This window comes from Lepidochelys olivacea (genome assembly GCF_965140295.1).
Source record: "Lepidochelys olivacea isolate rLepOli2 genome assembly, chromosome: 6".
NCBI lineage: Eukaryota > Metazoa > Chordata > Testudines > Cheloniidae > Lepidochelys > Lepidochelys olivacea.
In genome coordinates, this window is record NC_140416.1 from 100,840,096 (window position 1) to 100,863,786 (window position 23,691).

Here is a 23,691-nt window from a genome sequence, read left to right on the forward strand (position 1 = left end):
TCCAAAGAACATTAGCTGACAGCCAGAAATTAAACAAGAAGTTTCTATTGTGATGCAAATCACTATGACTGTGTGCTGGAGAATCTGGAAATCTTACTAAAGTCTCTTCATTCTCAGCTGTCAGAAATGTTTTTTGTTTGCTGTCCTAATTAAAAAAATACTTTTTCTGCCCACATCAGATAACGATGCTGCATAAGCCCAATTTATCTTTTTCAGCACTAGTTGCTACTGGTTCTGATGTTGTGCGAAAGTATTCACTAAGGAAGCAAGTATACTTCTAACCAGTTAATTCAGGTGGCAAAGCTTCTTTATTTAGGAATAGCCATCTGAATTGATAACACTTAAGGCTCAGCAGGGTTATTTATCTTTCCAATGAAGAGTGTGCTGTTGGTAGCTCTATCAAAAATCAGCACCAGGAAGGGAGAGTTGAATTCAATGATGTGAGGAAAAGACATTGGCATTATTTCAATGGCAGTGGCTGCTGCCGCCTCTGTGCCTCTCTCATCGATGTTCAGCACGGCCTTATGGACAACCTGTGGGAGATAAAGCACATATTGCCATTCTGAGCAGAGAACAGTAGCTTGTAAGTAAAGATGAACCTGATGGCTTTTAGAGCTGTTTAGAAAGTCTCCTGGGGAAGAGTGGGCAGATGGACAGGACTGAATGGACACTACAGAAAGAGAGGACATTTTCTTATTCTAGCAATTGTTGCATATCTGAGAAACAAGATCATCAGATCATAGAAATTCAGGGCTGGAAGAGACCTCAAGAGGTCGTCTAGTTCACCCCCTGTGCTGAGGCAGGATTAAGCATACCTAGAGCATGCCTGATATATGTTCACCAACATGTTCTTAAAAGACACCAATGATGGGTATTCCTCAACCTTCCTAGGTAACCTGTTCCAGTGCTTAACCGTCTTTATAGTTAGAAAGTTTTTCCTAATATCTAACCTAAATCTCCTTTGCTGCAAACTAAGCTGATTACTTCTTGGTCTACCCTCGGTAGACATGAAAAACAATTGATCAACGAAAATTTTTTGGTTATAAGTCTATACCTCCTTATAGTTATAACACATTTTTACATATTTGAAGACTATCATCATGTCCCCCGCCATCTTCTCGAGACTAAACATGTCCAATACTTTCAACCTTTCCTCAGGTTTTCTATGCTTCTTTTCATTGTTGTTGTTCTCCTCTGGACTCCAGTTTGTCCACATGTTTCTTGTGTGGAGTGTGGTGCCCAAAACTGGACATGATGGATCTGTTTGACCCTCCCCTCTATGAAGGAGATTTTTCTTTCAGTCTACAAAAAATAGTCTCAATTGCAGATCTCCAAGATCTCTGAAGGGATGGAGAACTGGTTTCTGAGGGATTATGGCTGAAATTCACCTGTGTGCAGAGGACCAGCACAAGGCATAAGTACCTCTTGTGTCCTCTAAGACCAATAAATATGGGAGAAGCATCTAAATTGCTTTCATTAGTCTCTTTATGCCTGGGGGAAAGGAAATGACTGAAAGTATTTGGGCAAACGCATCTAAACAGCTAATATAAATGACATCCAGTTAAATTCCAGAAATCAGTCCAAAAACATAGATGCTTATCTGAAGTGTTTCCCTTAACCCTGAGATCTTCTCTTCCTCCTCTACGACCCACCCCTTCATGATATCCCCACCTTGAGTTGCCATCTTGTGAGGAATGGGATACCCTTTAGTTTCCTATCCACTGCCTGCACCTCCTCCAGACTCACTGGGGTGGCCAGCCTGCAATCCAGTCCTGCTTTCCTGGGGCAGGAGGCTGGGCAGCATCTTCCAAGTACCTTTGGCAGCTTCTGTTGAGAATCAGGCTGCCTGCTCACCATCTCATTCTTCTGGAGGGGAACCTACCCTGATATGCTCTGGAACATCCAGTTGCTCAGTACTGGTTCAAAAAGGGTTAAAGGGCTATTGCAGAAGATGCACCTTAGAGTGCAATGGGCTAAGCTGAAATCCAGGTTGACATTTGGCCAAATTCATCCCTGGTGTAAACCCCCGGATCTGAGCAGAGTTAAGCCAGGGATGGATCTGTCCCATTGTGACTGACAATCAGACGCTCTGCTAAGCAAGGTACATTTTAACATGGCATTTTGAAAAGGAAAAGAGAACCCCCACATTTGCAAACTTACTCTTGAAACCTGCAACTCAGGCTCCCCAGTGATTCCAGACAGATCAGCTTGTTTGGTGAACACATCAGTAATGCCCATTTTGGTGAGATGGTCCTTTAAATCATAGGTAGCAGAGATTGAAAATTTTGGAATGTACAGGATTGCAGAGCTGTCAAAAGAAGAAATACAACAAGATGCTAAAATATTTCACTTAGCTCATACACTGTACTCTGACCTATTTAGCTTCTGTGACTGTTACAAGAAAACCCCAGGGAGTAGGCACACTCCTTTGTGTACAGTACTAACTGTCCCTCTGCTTTCCAGAGCTTTCAAATGGTGATGCAGATAATGGGTCGAACTCATCTCTGATGTAACACCTCTGGCTTTGGTGATATTACACCAGGTCTAAAATTGGCCATTTAGTTCAAGTGGTCTCTCATATTTTTTGTTGCTCTTCAGTGGACTTACACCAATGATGAATTTAGCCCAGGATGCTCCAGAATATGCTGCTGAGAATTGCATGAACTTTTTTTTGTGAGTATCATATTGCCAGCTGCTATCCAATTTACTGCCCGATATCTCTAACTCCACTGTGACGCTTTATATTTCAGTATCCTCAGTAACTTCTGCAACACCTCCCCCTTTAGTATCATCTAGCTAATTAGCACAAGCAAACCAAATTAGTGTGTTTTGTCCATCCTCTTCCAGATTGTTAACCTACTTGTTAAATATGACCAGGACTAACACTGATCTCTGCCTCAATGGACTCCTGGCCCAGCTTGACTTTGGACCTGATCCAAAGCCCACTGACACATATTGAGAGATTCCAATTAACTTCAGTAGGCTTTGGATCAGGCCCATATTGCTCTTTATCAGCACATTTTGATTACACTCCTTCAACCCATGCCCATATTCAAACCAATGTGAACTAATTTATCTAGTATGATTTTATTCGATGTGGCACCAAATGCTTCACAAAACTGCAGCTATTTTAGCAAACACAAGACTTTGTTAAAAGAGAGTTCAGGCAGATGTAGTGAGAACCCTGGGTGCAAATAGGCTTATCTTGATTATTAACAGTGAATCAATGGGGAACTCAGAAGTAGGCTGACTTGACTAATGCAACTTCTCTAACGGTTCTAGCATCTCTTCTCTTGCCAGCAAGTTGCAGCAGTGGAAAGTTGTAGCTGGTGTTGATTCCAGCAGTGGGAGCCAGTAGAACTTCATCAGAACATTATAGCTTGAAAAATAAAATCCTAGAAAATCAGGAAATCCACAAATAACCATAAATCCTGTTGATCATGGAATTCAATGATCCTTGTAATGTATATACAGGTCAAAAGCAAGTTTTTCTAGTATTCTTCGGATTTAGAAAATGAATAAGTAATACATTTTGAGCCTGTCATTTCCCTTTGTCTTCTAGGTGAAAGAGTTTAAGTCATAATTTTCTTCACTTGTTTCAGAGAATAAGGTTCTTGCGGTCTACAACCATGTGATTGAATTCTCTGTTAGTTGTGATTCTGGTTTATGAAAGGTGTTAATACCACTGGCAATTTGTCAAGATATTTCAAAATGCAATTCTATCCTGAAAAATGATTGTGGAAATTGCATCTTCTTGATCAAGCAAACTGATTACATTAGTGACTCAAACACACTTTTACTACTTTTTATTCCTGACAGCCCTGCAGAACCGATGCAGTTCTAAGAAAGAAAGCTGAATTCTATTCCAGCCCATGCACCACTGGCAGAATGATTAAATACATTCCAATTGCAAGATCTTTATTGATGGGAATGCCTGAGCGAAAAAAGAACCCAACTTGACTCTAAAAGCAAAGGGTGAGTTTGCAGGGTTGGCAATTAGGAGAAAAAATTGTTAAACTGAGCAGGTCTGATTAGGAGTCACTGAGAGATATAAACCCCACAGTGTCATTTTCACAGTTTCACTTTTCAAAGTACATCAGCACTTCAGACGTGCCAGGCCCCCATACTTGAATTGGCGACTCCATAATACTTTGAAATGGTACCTGATTGCCAAAAGATTACCTTCGATGGAGTGAGGTTGCCCATCTGGACACAGTTTCTTTCCGCAGAGCATCTTCTACCTGCTTAATTTTTCCTTTATTAGGCAGAATAAAATATGCTGTAGCACTTCCATTGTAATAAAGTTGGACCACTGTGCAAGACAGCTCCACATCGAAGTGGTGGACAAACATGCCCATTCTGCGCATCATAGGAACTTTAACAATTGTTTCCTCATCCACAAAGAAGTCTCTTTCTTTAGTGTCCTCTGGCATAAAAGGTTTTTCCCACTTGCCTAACAGAAGGAAAGAGAATGCGGTTGAATATTCTGGAAAAGAGGAATTACACATACAGTCCAGGTGAACCATGTAAGGTTATGTGTGTATGTAATTCAAAAGCTAATTTTTATTTATAAGGGATTATTGGTTTTGCAACATGTATTTATTTGTAGGCCACAGAAATGCCTAATCATAGTGCAACACCCCAGAAACATTAAAGAATTACAGGTTTCAGAGTAACAGCCGTGTTAGTCTGTATTCGCAAAAAGAAAAGGAGTACTTGTGGCACCTTAGAGACTAACCAATTTATTTGAGCATGAGCTTTCGTGAGCTACAGCTCACTTCATCGGACGCATGCCGTGGAAACTGCAGCAGACTTTATTTATACACAGAGAATATGAAAAAATACCTCCTCCCACCCCACTGTCCTGCTGGTAATAGCTTATCTAAAGTGATCATCAGGTGGGCCATTTCCAGCACAAATCCAGGTTTTCTCACCCTCCACCCCCCCACACAAATTCACTCTCCTGCTGGTGATAGCCCATCCAAAGTGACAACTCTTTACACAATGTGCATGATAATCAAGGTGGGCCATTTCCTGCACAAATCCAGGTTCTCTCACCCCCTCACCCCCCTCCCAAAAACCACACACACAAACTCACTATCCTGCTGGTAATAGCTCATCCAAAGTGACCATTCTCCCTACAATGTGCATAATTAAGGTGGGTCATTTCCAGCACAAATCCAGGTTTTCTCACATCCCCCCCCCCACCCCCATACACACACACACTCACTCTCCTGCTGGTAATAGCTCATCCAAACTGACCACTCTCCAAGTTTAAATCCAAGTTAAACCAGAACATCTGGGGGGGGGGGGGGGAGGAAAAAACAAGAGGAAATAGGCTACCTTGCATAATGACTTAGCCACTCCCAGTCTCTATTTAAGCCTAAATTAATAGTATCCAATTTGCAAATGAATTCCAATTCAGCAGTTTCTCACTGGAGTCTCGCTGGAATTCATTTGCAAATTGGATACTATTAATTTAGGCTTAAATAGAGACTGGGAGTGGCTAAGTCATTATGCAAGGTAGCCTATTTCCTCTTGTTTTTTCCTACACCCCCCCCCCCCAATGTTCTGGTTTAACTTGGATTTAAACTTGGAGAGTGGTCAGTTTGGATGAGCTATTACCAGCAGGAGAGTGAGTTTGTGTGTGTATGGGGGTGGGGGAGATGTGAGAAAACCTGGATTTGTGCTGGAAATGGCCCACCTTAATTATGCACATTGTAGGGAGAATGGTCACTTTGGATGAGCTATTACCAGCAGGATAGTGAGTTTGTGTGTGTGGTTTTTGGGAGGGGGGTGAGGGGGTGAGAGAACCTGGATTTGTGCAGGAAATGGCCCACCTTGATTATCATGCACATTGTGTAAAGAGTTGTCACTTTGGATGGGCTATCACCAGCAGGAGAGTGAATTTGTGTGGGGGGGTAGAGGGTGAGAAAACCTGGATTTGTGCTGGAAATGGCCCACCTGATGATCACTTTAGATAAGCTATTACCAGCAGGACAGTGGGGTGGGAGGAGGTATTTTTTCATATTCTCTGTGTATAAATAAAGTCTGCTGCAGTTTCCACGGCATGCATCCGATGAAGTGAGCTGTAGCTCACGAAAGCTCATGCTCAAATAAATTGGTTAGTCTCTAAGGTGCCACAAGTACTCCTTTTCTTTTTATTAAAGAATTACAATAAGCCTTACAATGCCTAGAGCCCTACCAAATTCACAGTCCATTTTGGTCAATTTCAGTCATGGGATTTTAAAAAATTGTAAATTTCATGATTTCAACTATTTAAATCTGAGATTTCATGGTGTTGTAATGGTAGAGGTCCTGACCCAAAAAGGAGTTGCGTGTGTGTGTGTGGGGATTGCAAGGTTATTGTAGGGAGGGTTGCAGTACTGCTACCCTTGCTTCTGCGTTGCTGCTTGTGGTACTCCAACTGCCCAGCTCTGAAGGCAGAGCCGTTGCCAGCAGCAGCACAGGAGTAAGGATGGCAAGGTATGGTATTGCCGCCCTTCCTTCTGTGCTGCTGCCTGCAAAGCTGGGCGGTCGGAGGGCGGCAGCTGCTGACTGAGGGCCCAGCTCTGAAGGCAGCAGCGCAGAAGGAAGGGTGGCGTGGGACGGTATTGCCACCCTTACTCCTGTGCTGCTGCTGGCGGGGTGCTGCCTTCAGAGCTTGGTGCCCAGCCAACAGCCGCCGCTCTCTGGCTGCCCAGCTCTGAAGGCAGCAGTGCAGAAGGAAGGGTGGCAATACCATGACCCCACAAAAATAATCTAGCGACCTCCCTGCAACTTCCTTTTGGGTCAGGACCCTCAATTTGAGAAACTCTGGTCTCCCCGTGAAATCTGTATAGCAGCGGGTAAAAGCACAGAAAAGACCCGATTTCACGGGGGGAGACCTGATTTCATGGTCCGTGCTGCATTTTTCATAGTTGTGAATTTGGTAGAGCCCTAACAATTCCCCACTGAGATAGGGAAGTATTATCATCCCTATTTCATAGACAGGGAGGCACAGAGAGGTTAAAAACCATGGGAACTGGACTCGGACTCCTAATCCTGTGTGCTAATCACAAGACTATTGTTATTCCTTTATTAGAATAATGCAGGGGCATCTCTGTATTGCCCAGACGTATAACTTTGAATGACCGGTTAAATGTTTTTAAACCTGTAGTTTTGAGGAACGAAAAATTACTCTATTTGCGTGGGTTTATGAATAATTGGGGCCAAATTATGTCCTGTCAGGAAAACCAATTGTGCTTTAACTTGCTCATTTTTTCCCTAGACTTGGGACCTGGTTTACTTTCTTTTGAACCCACTTGAATTCAGATGGCACAGGCTCACATTCTGTTGTGGAGAGCACACGTAGTTTCACTGCAAGGTAAATGCAACACTTTACATTTGAAGCCCACTTTAGCTGTGTTGTGGTCAGAGGACCTGATCCAAAACTCATTGACTTCAATGGAAAGACTCCTATTGACTTCAGTGGGCTTTGGATCAGGCCCATAATGGGCATTAAAACTCACTTTACTCTGCTTACACTGACTAGTTCCATTGTACAATACCATATAGTAGCAGCATCAGTGTTAATGCTGACAAGGCATGAAGCATGTCTGAAAAATATTTGTCTGCACTAGATTGACCACCCTTGAATATTTGTCTGCAGTAGATTGGCCAACCTTTGAAAGAGACAGATAAGAAGGATCAGGTAGTTGGCTCATCCCTTAATGCTTACAAGCAAAAATGGGAGGAGGTGAGGGGTGCAACATTGTACTTATTACTAACTCTCTCTAAAGAACACTCTAGTTCCAGATGAATGATGCACCTGTGGGGGAATCATATGGGCCTCCCTTTGCCCCAAAATTCAATGATGATGCAAGTTTTCTGTGTGCCTTGTGCTACAGGGTGGGGTTTATGTTCCCTCTGATAGCGGAGTGAACCTGCAGCCACTTTTCACAGCTAGGTGAACAGGGATGTGGGTGTTTGGTTTTCCACCCATTTCTTTCTACATCAACCACACTTATTTGAAATCATAATGGAATGACTTGATAACTGTCAAGATAGGTCAGTTTACAAGATTAACAATCTGTACAGTTCCCTATAGATTGTAAAAAAAAGAACTGTAGTTTTCTTGTCTTAGATTCTAAGACTGATCATACTCAGCCATCTAAAACATATTAAACAGACATCTGTCTGTATATATCTACTTACCTTTAAAGAAGATATAGCTAACCAAAATCATTGAAGTCTCCGGATCAAGACCCTTGACTAATTCAACAATTTTCCCATGTGTTTTCTTCTCTACATAATCATTGATCTGTTTCTGAGCCTCTGCAGTATTCTTGAAGTTGATACTAAAAGCTTCTGCTTCATACAGGTTTTTGACATCAGCTAAAAACTTCTCTAGTGTTTTCAGTTTTTCTTTTAGGAACAAGGCGTTTCCCATATTGAGTTGCAGCTCACCGTCAGGATGGTTTAGAATGCGGATGAGAGCATGGAAACCATGATGTATCTCCTTTTCCTGAACTTCTGTCAGATTAAAGGCAAGTCCTTCCAGAATCTGAGTCAGAGTGGCTGATTTAGCACCTAGGGCCAGCATTGCAAAGGCAGTGGAGATGCTAACAGGAGAGAAGAAAATGTTCTTCTTAGGGGCTTCTGAGGTAATCTGCTTGTAGAGTCTAAATGCAAAATCAGCATTGCTGGGAGCTAGTTTGAGGCAGTCACCTTCATGATGATGTTCCTCATGGTGTTCCTCACGAGCTATATCTTTATGGTGGTCATGTCCATTGTGGTGATCAGGCCTGTGATTGCAATGGACAACAGCATGAAGCCCAGCAAGTAACAAACACAGATAGAGGACGGGCTTCATCTTCCAGTGGAACTACTGTGTGTGGCAAAAATGAATTGGTTAGTAAGTGGAAAATAAATAAATAAACCTAGTAGTGAAAATTACTCTCTCATCCCCATATAATAGGTGATCCTGTGATTATCTCTTCAGTGATTAAATTTTTGTGTGGCCTAACTCGGTTCTTAATGGTGTGCTTAACCTTCCTGCAATTCTCCTACATGATCCTCCTCTGCTCCACATCCCTCATCCCCATGACTACCCAGTGTTATTGCAGAAAAAGCAAGGGTAGCTCATTGAAGGTGCTGTGTATTTAATTTAGGCCAAAGGACATAGAGGGGAGACTATGCAGTGGATGCTACTTTACTCGTATGGACACATGTGCCTGTCTAAAGTATGGCAACTCTTGTGAGCCAAAATACTGCAATGCTGGAGATTGCTTTTGACTCTAAGGCTCTAAGATTGTTCACAACAGGAGGACCTCTGGGTTAGGAGATCCAGATATCTTCTGAGCCAAGAAAAGGGGAAGAGTTAGGCAGGAATCGCTATCCAAAGCTGAATACAAGTTGAGGTGATATGTCTGGAGTGGTTCTTATTGCCTCTGAGCTGATTCCTCTATCCCTGCTTTTAAATACCCTAATTATTGTCAGGTGTCCAAGATGCTGCATTTCAACGAAGGATGCCTGGCTTTTTATAGCAAAACCCCAAAACTCTTACACTCTTTGTAACAGTGAGATGCCTCTGTGAAAAACCTCTTCTAGAAAGAGTGTGAAATAATGTTCTTTCCTTCAGAAATCAGTAAACCCACTGGAATGGGTTCATTTTTTTCAACACTACAAAAAGTGTTTTTTTTTTCACACTCAGGGACATTTTAGAAAGTTAATTTCCTTTTACAGGCCTCTTTAACTTCAGCAGGTGCTCTCTTGGTTAAGAATAATATTTCAGTTCCCAACATACCGTAGAGATGATAACTAGGGTTGCCAGCTATCCTGGTTTTCTTGGAGTCATCCCTTTTTTTAGGTAGCTGTCCCAGGAAATCCATAAGTCTTCTCAGGACATGAAAAGTCCCATTGTTGTCAGTCACACCCCTGCAGGCTCCCTCAGGCCCTAGAGGCTATGTGGGGGAGGGGGAGAGCCAGGGGGCACCAGTGCCTGCACAGAGTAGCTTTGGCTCCAGAGTGTCTGGGAACTGCAGGGATGGGTTGGCTTGGGACCCGCAAGCAGGACAGGAAGAGCTTGGGTCCAGGAGTGGACAGCTACCACCATTCAGGTACTGTCTGTGGGGTTGACCGCGGCTGTGCCCTGCTAGGTGAGGTCAGTAGCCATGGCAACCCCAGGAGCAGAAGTTCCTGGAGGCTGTGCCATCTCCCATGGGTGGGATGGGCAGGTAGTACCCAGGGTGTATGTGGTAGGATGGGGGGAGAGGGGGAGGGCAGAAAGATGTCCTGGTATTTCATACCTCAAAGGGCAGATGTCCCAGGACAACACGGGTGAACATAATCCAAAGCTCGTTGAAGACAATGACATTATTTTCTGTTGACTTCAATGGGTTTAAGATCAGATCCATAGGAGTCAACCCATTTCTGTTTGCCTTCTTTCCTTCTGGTTGCAGGAAGTACATTACTTTGTCCACTAATGACTGTATAAACCCATCATCAAGTGAGTTTGGAATCAGAGCTGAACTCCTTTCTAAACATCAATTTACCTGCAGCTGGACCAAACAAATGGCATGAGGGTTGTGAATTGGTTTGAGAAATACTAGGCCACATTCACTAAAGTTCACTCAGGAAGGTGTAAATTGAAGGTCCCTGCACCAACAATGGCCTTGCATCCCAGCAGGGACTCAACTCCAAAGAGTATTATCAAGGGTATTTGTTCACTGCTGTCTCTTGGCTCTCTCACTGCAGGGAGCAGGTTTATTTTGCCCCATTAATATCCACTTTCCATGATGTTACATTCCACAAATAGAAAAACATTTCAGCTAGGACTGGGCAAATATTGCAAAAATATTTTCAGTGAATAATCACTCAAATTTTTAAAGGAATATGCTTCACTTTGTGTTTGTATCTTTTTATTGTCTTTCTGCAAATATCTGATCCTTTGGGTTTTAGAAGCGTGAATATTTGTAAAAACCAGACGTCTGTTTGCAAATATTGCAGAAAAGCAGAACATCTGCAAGTGTTCATAGCAACCAAGTTTAAAATTCACATACATATTATTTAAGATGGCTATTCTTGTGTTCTCAACCAGTCAAGACACAGAAACAATACCTCATGACTTATCTGACTAGTTTTACAAAGCTCCTAATTTGAATATTTGGCACAAATGCTCTCCAGACAATATGAATAAAACCATTTGAAAAGAAATCAACTCTCATAACACATGAACCAGAGCTAAGCCTAATCTGCTCACAGATTCTCTGCAAGCCTACGCTGTGGATACATTTGGATAAATTATTCATTGTGAACTATTTATTCAGCTCTAGTCACAATTTATCTAGTTATCATAGATACCAATGAATATTTCATTTCACATCAAAGCCACCACCATTCTTTGTTCTCATCTCTTTTAGTGCCTAACACTAAACATACAATATTGTTGGAATTTTACATGGGCAGATTTATTAGCCAATTCATATTTCCTTGGAATGTGAGATACATATTGAGTTTGAATGTCCCTGTTCAAGAAGCCATTTTAGTAGCTCAGACAAGATGTTTCAATTACCGCTGTATTTCAATATGAATTCCAGTTTTCTGTATTGTTTTAGTGCATATTGTTTTAAATTTTTGATTAGTTTGTTTTGTACTACACAATTATAATAGGTATTTTTTCTTGGCTTGGTTGTTTTTGTGGCAGACTGATTAACTTTAATAGAGTTAATCATGTTGCATTTCAATTTTCAATTCATAGTCAGAATCTAATATAATATGGGCCTGATTCTGGGCTAGAGATTTACTTTTTTTAAAAAATTGAAATCTGAGATTCTCACATATTCATAGAAATGTAGGGCCAGAAGGAACCCTGAGAGGTCATCAAGTCCAGCCCCCTGAGCTGAGGAAGGACCAAGTAAATCTAGACCATTGCTGATAGGTGTTTGTCCAACCTGTTCTTAAACACCTGCAATGATGGGGATTCCACAACCTTCCTTAGAAGCCTGTTCCAGAGGTTAACTATCCTTGTAGTTAAAAAGTGTTTCCTAATATCTAACCTAGCCTCCCATGCACACAGATTAATCTCATACCTTCACCTGACTCCAGGAGCTTGGACTTTAAGAAACATACCAATTATTGCAAGACTCACAATAAAATCATGCAAGATGCCAACACTGGTTACTCTAGCTTCAGGCTAGTGTGGCTGTATTCTAGTCAGTGAAATTATACCAGAATGAAACTGGTGTAACACAGTAGAGACCCAGGCTGTCTATATCAGAATTGTAAAGGACAAGGCAAGTGGGGGCCTGACTGTGCAATGAACTCTCTTGAGGAGTGAGCCCTGTGTTTGAATGGAGTGCATGACAAAACTGAGGCCCAAAGAATTACAAATTAGGGCATTTTTCAAGCATTCATTATAAATTTTAAGGACCTGATGGTGCAAAGTGCTCAATTCCATTGATTTCAGTAAAAAGAACATGAGTACTTGTGGCACCTTAGAGACTAACAAATTTATTAAAGCATAAGCTTTCAGCTACAGCTCACTTCATCGGATGCATAGAATGGAACATATAGTTATATATATATATATATATATATATATATATATTATATATACATACAGATAAGTTGGCAGTTATCATACAAACTGTGAGAGGCTAATTAGTTAAGATGAGCTATTATTAGCAGGAGAAAAAATACTTTTGTAGTGATAATCAAGATGGCCCATTTAGACAGTTGACAAGATGGTGTGAAGATACTTAACTTAAGGAAATAGATTCAATATATGTAATGACCCAGTCACTCCCAGTCTCTATTCAAACCCAAGTTAATGGTATCTAGTTTGCATATTAATTCAAGCTCAGCAGTTTCTCGTTGGAGTCTGTTTTTGAAGCTTTTCTCTTGCAAAATTGCCACCCTTAAATCTTTTACTGAGTGGCCAGAGAGGTTGAAGTGTTCTCCTACCGGTTTTTGAATGGTTTCAGAGTAGCAGCCATTTTAGTCTGTATTCGCAAAAAGAAAAGGAGGACTTGTGGCACCTTAGAGACTAATAAATTTATTTGAGCATAAGCTTCCATGAGCTACAGCTCACTTCATCAGATGCACGAAAGCTTATGCTCAAATAAATCTGTTAGTCTCTAAGGTGCCACAAGTCCTCCTTTTCTTTTTGTGGTTTTTGAACGTTATGATTCCTGATGTCAGATTTGTGTCCATTTATTCTTTTGCATAGAGACTGTCCGGTTTGGCCAATGTACATGGCAGAGGGGCATTGCTGGCACATGATGGCATATATCATATTGGTAGATGTGCACGTGAACGAGCCCCTGCACATCTTCAGCCCCCAACTAAAACCTCTCCAGTGTGTCATCAAAGATTTACAACCTATCCTGAAAAATGATCTCTCACTCTCACAGATCCTGGGAGACAGACCAGTCCTTGGTTACAGACAGCCCCCCAACCTGAAGCAAATACTCATCAGCAACTACACACCACACAGCAAAAACACTAACCCAGGAACCTATCCTTGCAACAAAGCCTGATGCCAACTCTGTCCACATATTTATTCAAGTGACACCGTCATAGGACCTAATCACATTAGCCACGCCACCAGGGGCTTTGTTCACCTGCACATCTACCAATGTGATATATGCCATCATGTGTCAGCAATGCCCCTCTGCCATATACATTGGCCAAACCGGACAGTGTCTACGCAAAAGAATAAATGGACACAAATCTGACATCAGGAATCATAACATTCACTACAAAAGTTTTTTTTCTTCCTGCTGATAATAGCTCATCTTAACTAATTAGCCTCTCACAGTTTGTATGGTAACTTCCAACTTATCTGTATGTTTATATATATATATATCTTACTATATGTTCCATTCTATGCATCTGATGAAGTGAGCTGTAGCTCATGAAAGCTAATGCTCTAATAAATTTGTTAGTCTCTAAGGTGCCACAAGTACTCCTGTTCTTTTTGCAGATACAGACTAACACGGCTGCTACTCTGAAACCTGTCACTAATTTCAGTGGATGACATGGGACATTTAGTACCTTGCAGAATCAGGCTCTTGTGCGAAAACATTGGATAAGTATAACAGCAGAATGTGTGTTCTTAACTATGCTAGAAATACTCTTGAATACTCTTAAACAGAAGACCCAGGTCAGTCTGCTATTTCTGTTTTAGGGCTGGTCAAAAATTTTCCATCAAAACTGTATTTCCATGAAAATGGGTTTAGATTAAACAATTTATTTTCAAAAGATGCCTGCTTTTCCCCCAATAATTTTTTTCATTGAATAAACAAAATATTTTAGCTAATAATCAATATTTTTTCTGCCAAAAACTGTTTATCCCATCAATATGGAGTTCAATTCAGTTTCCTCATATCCACATTCTCTCTTATGGGCCTGGCTCCCCAGCCTGACTACATGTCACATGATGTACCAAGGCTAAGAACTCTTATAATGCAACCACCTTCCTTCACCTTGAGGGGAGACCATGGTGCATCATGGGAGATGTAGTCTGATCAGAGAATCTGGCCTATAGAGGAGAATGGGAGAGTGAAGCCCTCAAACTAGAACTCCCATAATGCACAGTGGTAGCCTTTCCAAATAGAAATATTTCTGCTTTTGAATAAAATATGTTGGTTTTCAGACAAAATGTTTGGGGAAGAATAACTTTTTTTCTTAAAAAAAAATTGTTGAAATTCTCCACACAACTTTTTCCAGTTATAATCTGTTTTCTCATTTGGGAGAAGTTATTCTTATGTTGTCGAGTGCCACCTATTGGAAATAGTTATGCAGATGGCTGATGAGCATGGTCAAATACACACTTCAGGCAAGTTAAACAGACATGCATATATTTTGTATTATGGCATTAGTTCCTGTAGGCCAATGAATGGTGCAAGCTTTGCCTGAACTATTAGTGATTATGTTATGAGTGGGATCTTCTCAAACACTTTCAGATACTAGATTTAAATTTTTATGCTCATTTAATTTTACAATTATTTTAAAATGTAGGGTTTGGCATTCCTTCGAAAGTCCTGCAGTTTGGAAACCTGGACTGATCTTTAGGGGTAGAAAGAGAAATTCAAATATAATTGTTTGGACTATAATTTAGTTTTTCAATATTATGGGCCTAATTCTGCACTAAGATACACTGTCTCTGATTCTCTATTAGTCTATCATTGAGCTGAGACAAGAACAGAGGTGGGGGCAAAGATAGCTATTGATTTCAATGAAAAATAATCATTTAGAATCTGAGAGACACAAGATGGGTGAGGTAATATCTTTTACTGGACCAAATTCTGTTGATAAAATAGACAAGCTTTTGAGCTGCATAGAGCTCATCTTCAGGTTTGCAAAAGGTGATTAGAGTGTCACAGCTAAATCCAAGGTGCAACAGATTATTAAGCATAAAGAGTTAACACATGTTGCAAGAGATCATTGAAGATAAAGTCGGCAATTAACACCTCTGCAGTCATTTAAAATCTGACATTTTGTCCCATAAAAGAAGGATAGTTCCAAGGATATATATTGATTGAAAAGGGATTTTATTTAAGGCGTATACAGTGTGAGAAGCAAGCCACTTAATGCATTCAGGAATATGATTTGAAAGCTCCATGGATTAAGGGAATATCCAATGAAATAGTCTTTGTAATAGAATCTTTGCCCTGCAAGCTTTGAGTATTTTCGCCTCACCCCCACCCCCAGTAAGACTGGGAGCCATTGCTTTGGACTTCATATTTGATGTGGTTGCCGTATTTGCCTTTCACAATTTGCAAGGAGATCAGATAATTATAATTAGCAAGAGACACTGTTTAAATCCGAATCTGTTATAAAGCACAAACTACAATATCCTACACATACTTTATGACTCTGGGTTTCTGTTACCAAAGACAATTCCTTACAATTTCTTAAAATGCAAATACAATGCAACCTGCACAAAATTAGAATAATATTTCACTATTTTATAGTGCTTTTCATCAGTAGATCTCAGTCTAGTTTAGCCTGGATATAAACACAGGATTCAAAGTCAGGTGTGCCTGAGTTCTTGTCCCAGGTCTGCACTGACTTGCTGTGTAGCCTTAGAGAAATCACTTCACCCCTCTCTTCCTCAGTTTCCCTCGTGTTCTGTGTTAAGCATCGACAAAGTGCTGGGGGTTGTAGGAGATGTGGCTCTTGCCATGCAGAACTTTCTGTTGAAACGGGCAAATAACACAAGAACATGCTGAGACTCAGAGGATGGCGGTGCTTAGGGCAATTTGCTTTGAATGGACTTTGGCAATCATGTTTGACTGACCTAAGTCAGCATTTGTCCTGTCACGCTGATCTTACAACTGAGAATGGCAGCTCTTGCTTCCCCAGCGGCGTGCTGGAGAAAACCCTGGGACTAGCTGGAGCCACCTTATTAAAATCTCACCAGCAAACTGAGAGGAGGGCTGGGGTAAATGCCATGTCTCTGGTGGAACTTGTTCCCTGTCTGGATACCACTATCTTACCTGTGCTAGAGATGGTTTTATCTCTGTGATTCAGAAACAGACATCCCTGAATACAATCTTCTGTAGAATAGTTTAGGTACTGGCTACTTAAAAAGTCCTGCATTGTAGAGCACACGTCCTGCATCCTTTACAAGTTCTCCAGAATTCCCAGCTCAAACTACACAAGGTGAAAACTGCTGTACTAGTAATATGCTAAGGCACAAAGGAGATACACCTCCATCAAATGCATAATCTTATTCACCAGATGGTGCTGCTTCCCATCCTTCATTCTGGTTATAAGATAGCAATTTCTAAGCAGGGAAAAACAAAGGAGCAGATTTCCTAGTTCCTGAATGCTCCATTCTTTGAGCACTTCCCCCTCCCCAAGACACGAGATTAATTTCTGCCCTCATTAAAATCAGTGGCAGCTTTTCCCTGACTTCAGTGTGATTAGGATTTCACTCATAGAGATCAGCACTGCCTACAAGGGACATTTTTGTGTTAAATCCCTGTTAAATTACTGTCACCCTATAACTGCTTACCCAACTGCTGTGAAAATTCGTCAGTTAGTGCTTTTACAGCGCTCTGATCAGGTAAAGCGCTACGTGCATTTTAAATATCATCATGGTTATTGCACCCTGAAATGGTTGCTTAAGACACATTTCTTTGTACCAGCCATCACAAAAGGCACCACCATGTGAATCAAATGGCATAACATAAACTGCATGCAACACTGGTTATACACATTTGAAGTCCCCATGGTAAAATGATTACTTACCTCAGATTCCAAGGATCCTGTGGTGTTCACCAGGCTTGTGCAGCACTTTGCTTTGCTATTTATGCTGCTAAAAAGCATTGTGAAAGCAAGGTGTCCTCTAGTAAAGATTAACCAGGTCAGCTAAGGGTCAGTACTTTAGTGATTGTACAGAGCAAACAGTGATGACTTAGTTTTATGGTGCACCCAATTTTGCTGTGTGTGCATTCCCTAAATGTGGATTTGTGCACAATGGACATAGGCATCTGTCATAAACATACAGCTAAGGGTAGCATAAAATCCCTCCTTTACCTGTAAAGGGCTAAGATGCTCAGCTAACCTGGTTGGCACCTGACCAAAAGGACCAATAAGGGGAGAAGATACTTTCAAATCTGTGGGGGAAGGTTTTTGTTTTGTGTTTCTTTGTGTTCTCTCCCAGTCAGCGAGGAACCAGGGCATGGAAAATACATCTCCTAAAGCCATACCTGAACTAAGCATCTAAGATTACAAATTGTAAGGAAATGTGTTAGATTATCTATTGTTTTAGCTTGTGAATTTTCCCTGTGCTAAGAGGAAGGTTTATCCCTGTTTTTTTCAAAAAGAAAAGGAGTACTTGTGGCACCTTAGAGACTAACCAATTTATTAGAGCATAAGCTTTGCCTAGAGGGGAATCCTCTATGTTTTAAATCTTATTACCCTGTAAAATTACCTTCCATCCTGATTTTACAGAGGTGTTTCTTTTATTTTTTTCCCTTTATAATAAAGTTCTGTTTTTTAAGAATCTGATTGGTTTTTAGTGTCCTAAAAACCCAAGGGTCTGGTTTGTGCTCACCTTGTTTACCTATCTGGTTGGTAGATTATTCTCAAGCCTCCCCAGGAAAGGGGGTGAAGAGGTTTGGGGGAATATTTTGGGGAAACAGGAGCTCCAAATGGTCCTTTTCCTGAATCTTTGTCTAACTCACTTGGTGGCAGCATGCCTCAGTCCAAGGACAGGGAAGGATTTGTGCTTTGGGGAAGTTTTTAACCTAAGATGGTAGAAATAAGCTTAGGGGGTCTTTCATGAGGGTCCCCACATCTGTACCCCAGAGTTCAGAGTGGGGAGGGAACCCTGACAGCATCCACCTCATTTCTGTTTATGTTACAGTGAGGAACACTAAAGCCTCAGTCTTGCAACTACTGACATGCATGAGTAACTTTACTAATTTCAATAATCCCATTGGTTTCAAGTGAGTAAAATTACATGTGTATAGTACTGGCTTGGGGCCTAATGGCAAACCTCAGGTAGCTAAGTACTGCAGGCAGATCTCTTCTTAATAGTTCAAAATGAGATTCCTTGTTTCCATCCCAGAAAACTTTTAGTAGCTCTTATACTGTGTATGTAATGCATATAAAACTAACCACCTATTACTTAGATACAGTCCCATTGACAAAGCAAGTAACTGGGACCATCCCCCCACAATTAAATAAAAAGGCCTCATTGGCCTGTGATGGGATATTAGATGGGGTGGGATCTGAGTTACCCAGGAAAGAATTTTCTGTAGTATCTGGCTGGTGAATCTTGCCCATATGCTCAGGGTTTAGCTGATCGCCATATTTGGGGTCGGGAAGGAATTTTCCTCCAGGGCAGATTGGAAGAGGCCCTGGAGGTTTTTCGCCTTCCTCTGTAGCATGGGGCACGGGTCACTTGCTGGAGGATTCTCTGCTCCTTGAAGTCTTTAAACCACGATCTGAGGACTTCAATAGCTCAGACATAGGTGAGAGGTTTTTTGCAGGAGTGGTGGGTGAAATTCTGTGGCTTGCGTTGTGTAGGGGGTCAGACTAGATGATCATAATGGTCCCTTCTGACCTAAATATCTATGAATCATTTATGTTTGTAGTGACTATGTAACCCTTCTGCCCGTCAGAGTTGGCAGCAACAAGGGCCGGGTTCAATATCTAGGGGTTCCATTCCAATAACACAATGCAAACCGGCTCGAGCCCCCACCCAGTGACCTGGGACCAATATATACCACCCCCGCTGGGCGCCTCCAAGAGGCAATACTTCCCCTCTCGCAAGCACATAGTCTGAGTGTAGCAAAAGTCTTTTAATAACAGAGAGAAACAATGTGGCATTATGTTGGGGAAACACCACCAACAGGATTCATAACACAACCCATGAGCAAAAACAACCCCACCCCAGGCAAATTGGGGCATGCCCTTTTCCCTTTGGTTCTTGAGTCCAGCAACCCCAAATCACCCAAAGTCCCAAAAGTCCAATGCCCCAAAAGTCTCTGTCCCTGGTCAGGGCAGCCCCAGAGTTCGAAAGTTTATCGGCGGAGCTTTACCTCCCAATCTGGGTGGAAATGGGACAGGGGTAAGAGGCACCTTACGTGATCTGAAGCTGACCGCCCCATAGCTCCATAGCGGCGCTCCGCTCCGCCAGCCGCCCCACGAACTCCTTCGCTCAGCTGCGCTCCGCTCCGCCAGCCGCCCCACGAACTCCTTCACTCAGCTGCGCTCCGCTCCGCCAGCCGCCCCACGAACTCCTTCACTCAGCTCCACGGCCCACAAGCAGCTCCTGCCATCCACACACTGCTCCGCGTCGAACTGCTTCACCAGCCGTCCCGCAAATTGCTCCACAATATATCTTCAGGCTCCCCCACTACTTAACACAACACTCAGTGATTTCAGCTCTTAGGTGAATTCAGCTTATAGTAGGGGAGCCCCAGTGCTGGTGCACTGTCAGCCCAAAGTGAGCTCAGCAGCCTATAACTAGACTTCTAATGAAATCAAAATTAGCTCTGATATTCCACAGTGGAGAGAGGAGGAAGTGCAATCAGCATGTAAGGCCCTCACCAAGGGGCCCATGCCACCAAGTATTAATACTTGTCCCCAGCCTCTCTCCATTCACACAGTTTTGGAACCCATGACCCTTGCCTAGCGAGTGCTACTTAGTTGATGGTGAATCCCTCCATCATAACAAAAGGCCACGTACAGTTCCAAGCACAGTTCCCATAATCAGGGTAATAGCAATTTATTCTTCCTGCCCCAATAACAGAGACACTGGGGATCCCACAGCAGCCAAAGTGACCATTTGGGCAGCTATGGTCTCATTCTAGGCGTGGTGGGTGTGCCTATGCAAATGAGATCGGCCCCTGAAGTTCTTTTCCACAACTTGCCACACCTCACCACCAGATGTCAGGGTGGAGCTCATCCTGACACTGCTTACATCCTCCCCCCAGCCGAGACTTTGTCGTCCCGACAAATCACACTCCCTTTATACCAACTCATTGGTTTCCTCCAAAGGGCCTCAGGAAGCCCACTTTAGCTTCCACAAGCCTGTGTGCTAAATGTATTGGCTCCTCACTAGTCACCCCAGGTGCATCATAAGTTAACCGTTTCACTGGTCTTATCACCCTGTCTCGTCTATTGAGAATCTCTGTTGCCGAAGTAAGGGGAACATCCTCTTGAGTGACGGATGGAGAGGCTTCCCTGGAGGGTCCCTCGGCTACTGGCGTAGGCCCCTGCACTCCTAGTTCTAACGCTGGAGGGTCCAAGGTGCCCAGGACATCCTCTACCTGTCTGTCCCCATTGTCCAATAACCTGTGTTTGTCATCACAGGGGGGTCTCATCAGCAGCACCGGGGTATCAGAAAGGGGCCTAAATAGTTCCGCCAATGGGTTTAGGGCGGAAAAGGGAGAACTCTCGTTTGGTTCAGCTGATCGAGACTGAAATCTTGTCTCCATCCCAGGATACACCAGGGTTGTGTCTTCCTCCTCAGACTCACTCTCAGATGTGCAGAATAGGGGTAAGTTAGCTGCAGGGGGCCCACTGTCTGTGTTGGATGGCGGCTTTGGTCTAGCACCTCTGTTCTGCCCGGCGGCCCTGCCGTGGCCCATCTCACAAGGGGTGCTTACCAATTCCCCCACAGGGAGCAAAAGGTTTCTATGCACCGTCTTTATTTGCCCTGGACCGTCTTCAGGTTTGATCTTGTAGACCGGCAGATCTCCCAGCTTTTCCATCACCAGGTAAGGTATTGCCTTCCATCTGTCAGCTATCTTGTGTTTGCCAGCAATACCCAAATTTCGCAGCAGGACTCTGTCCCCCGGCTGGAGCTCCTGCGAACGCACTCTAGCATCATATCGATGTTTGTTGCGGTCTGCGTTCTTCCGAGCCGCAGCGGTAGCTAAGCGATAAGCATCCCGCAGCTTTTCTCTTAGTCGGGATACATATTGCTGATGAGTTTCATAGCTATCTCCATCCTCTGATACACCAAAGCACAAGTCTATGGGTAATCTTGGTTCTCGCCCAAACATCAAGAGATATGGGGTGACTCCCGTAGCATCGTTCTTTGTGGCATTGTAGGCATGCACCAGAAATGCGACATGCTGGCTCCAGGTTGCCTTCTGCTCTGGTCGCAAAGTTCCCAACATATCTAATAGGGTTCGATTGAACCTCTCTGGCTGAGGATCACCTTGGGGGTGATAAGGCGTTGTCCTAGACTTTTTAATTCCTGCTATCTTCAGCACCTCCTTCAGAAGGTGACTCTCAAAATCCCGCCCCTGATCAGAGTGTATCCGAGCCGGGAATCCATAGACTGAGAAATATTTGTCCCACAATACTCGAGCAACGGTGGTGGCCCTCTGATCACGTGTGGGATATGCTTGTGCATACCGTGTAAAATGGTCAGTCACTACTAGAATGTTTCCAACATTCCTCTTGTCTACCTCTACAGACAAGAAATCAATGCATACCAACTCCAAAGGTTTGTTGCTGGTGATGTTCTTGAGATATGCAGCCCTCGTGGGCAGAGTTTTCCTTTGAACACATCGAGCGCAAGTCTCACATTTCCTGCGAACATCTTCAGCCATTCGGGGCCAATAGAACCTACTACGAATAAGTTCCAGGGTCCTCTCCATCCCTAAATGCCCAAAGTCATCATGCAGGGCCCTCATGGCCAGGGCTCTGTACTTTTTTGGCAGTACTAGTTGTGCTCGTTGTTTTTGTAAAGGGTCAGTGGTCATTCGGTGTAGCACTCCCTGAATCAGTTTTAGTTTGGTCCATTCTCTCAATAGTAGTTTACCCTCCGGGTTAGGTGGGACAACCGCAGTTGGGCTTCGCCCCTCCCTTTTGGCAAGTAGTGTATCACGAATGTCAATATCTTGCCGCTGGGCTTCTTGCCAGTCAGCCGCATTGAGCATGGGCAAAGGAGATTGGTCTAATGCAATATAGTTCACCGAAGCAGAAGGCATGCATTCAGGGGGCAGGCCCAAAGCTTCTGCAACACATCCCTGAAAGTCTTCACGGGCCTCTGGCTCTCGGCGACTCACACTGCAAATAGCTCTCACTCCATCTGTGGGTATCACAGCAACTTCTGGAGCCTGCGGACGCCTGGACAATGCATCTGCATCTACATTGCTTCTCCCTGATCGGTACTGAATGCTGAACTCATAGCTAGCCAAGGCGGCCACCCATCTCTGCCCTGTAGCATCCAGCTTAGCACTTGTTAACACATAAGTCAGTGGATTGTTATCTGTCCACACCTGGAACTGAGCACCATACAAGTAGTCTCGAAATTTCTCAGTGATGGCCCATTTCAAGGCCAAAAACTCCAGCTTGTGGGTGGGATAGCGAGTTTCACTATCAGACAATCCTCAGCTGGCAAAGGCTACAGGTTTACATTTGCCTTCCACTTCCTGGTACAGGACTGCTCCCAGACCCTCCAAACTGGCATCAGTATGCAGGATAAATGGTTTGCTTGGGTCAGCAAAAACTAGGACTGGAGCATGAGTTAGGCAAGTAATGATTTCTTGAAAAGCCCTTTCACATCTCTCATCCCACCGTGGCCCAAATGGTGCAAAGGGGCCATTGTGTCTCTGCACAGGAGGCTTTGGGGACCTCCCCTTATTCTTGGACTTAGATTTGTTCTTGCTGAACTGATGTCCCCTGGTAAGATCATTCAGAGGCTTTACAATCGTAGCATAGTTTTTCACAAATCTGCGGTAGTAGCCACTAAATCCAAGGAAGGTCTTGAGTTCTCTGTAGTTACTTGGACGTGGCCATGTAGTGAGTGCTTCTATTTTATCAGGATCAGTACTCACACCTTCTTGGGACACAATGTGACCCACATACTTCACTGAGGTTCTGCAGAACTGGCATTTGTCAATTGAAAGCTTCAGACCATAATCCTCCAACCTATCAAGCACTTTAAGAAGTCTTTCTTCATGCTCCTCTAAGGTTCTTCCAAACACAATCAGGTCATCCAAATAAACTAACACTTGCAGTAAATTCATGTCTCCCACAACTTTCTCCATGAGACGTTGAAAGGTGGCAGGTGCTCCAGAAATCCCTTGGGGCATGCGTTCAAACTCATAAAACCCTAATGGGCAGATGAAGGCTGTCTTCTCCTTATCTTCTTCTCCCAGAGGGATCTGGTAGTATCCACTTCGAAGATCCAACACAGAGAACCACTGGCTTCCCAGCAAACAGTCTAAG

The 23,691-nt window shown here is 43.0% G+C and overlaps 1 protein-coding gene across 2 annotated transcripts; it reads right to left on the minus strand.

Annotated features, from left to right (window-relative positions):
- Positions 1-289: 289 nt before the first annotated feature.
- Positions 290-17,350, minus strand: LOC311521756 (alpha-1-antitrypsin-like). Of its 2 annotated transcripts, XM_084630310.1 has the most exons (6): positions 17,242-17,340; positions 10,290-10,541; positions 8,197-8,869; positions 4,183-4,453; positions 2,161-2,308; positions 290-533 (listed from the first exon to the last, which is right to left on the minus strand). In XM_084630310.1, exons 3-6 carry the CDS (start codon positions 8,852-8,854, stop codon positions 342-344), a joined length of 1,269 nt encoding a protein of 422 aa, XP_084486436.1. In that variant the 5' UTR covers positions 8,855-8,869; positions 10,290-10,541; positions 17,242-17,340; the 3' UTR covers positions 290-341. The 2 variants fall into 2 exon arrangements, with proteins under 2 accessions (XP_084486436.1, XP_084486435.1); XM_084630309.1 differs by lacking the exon at positions 10,290-10,541 and having other exon boundaries at positions 17,242-17,350.
- Positions 17,351-23,691: the final 6,341 nt, after the last annotated feature.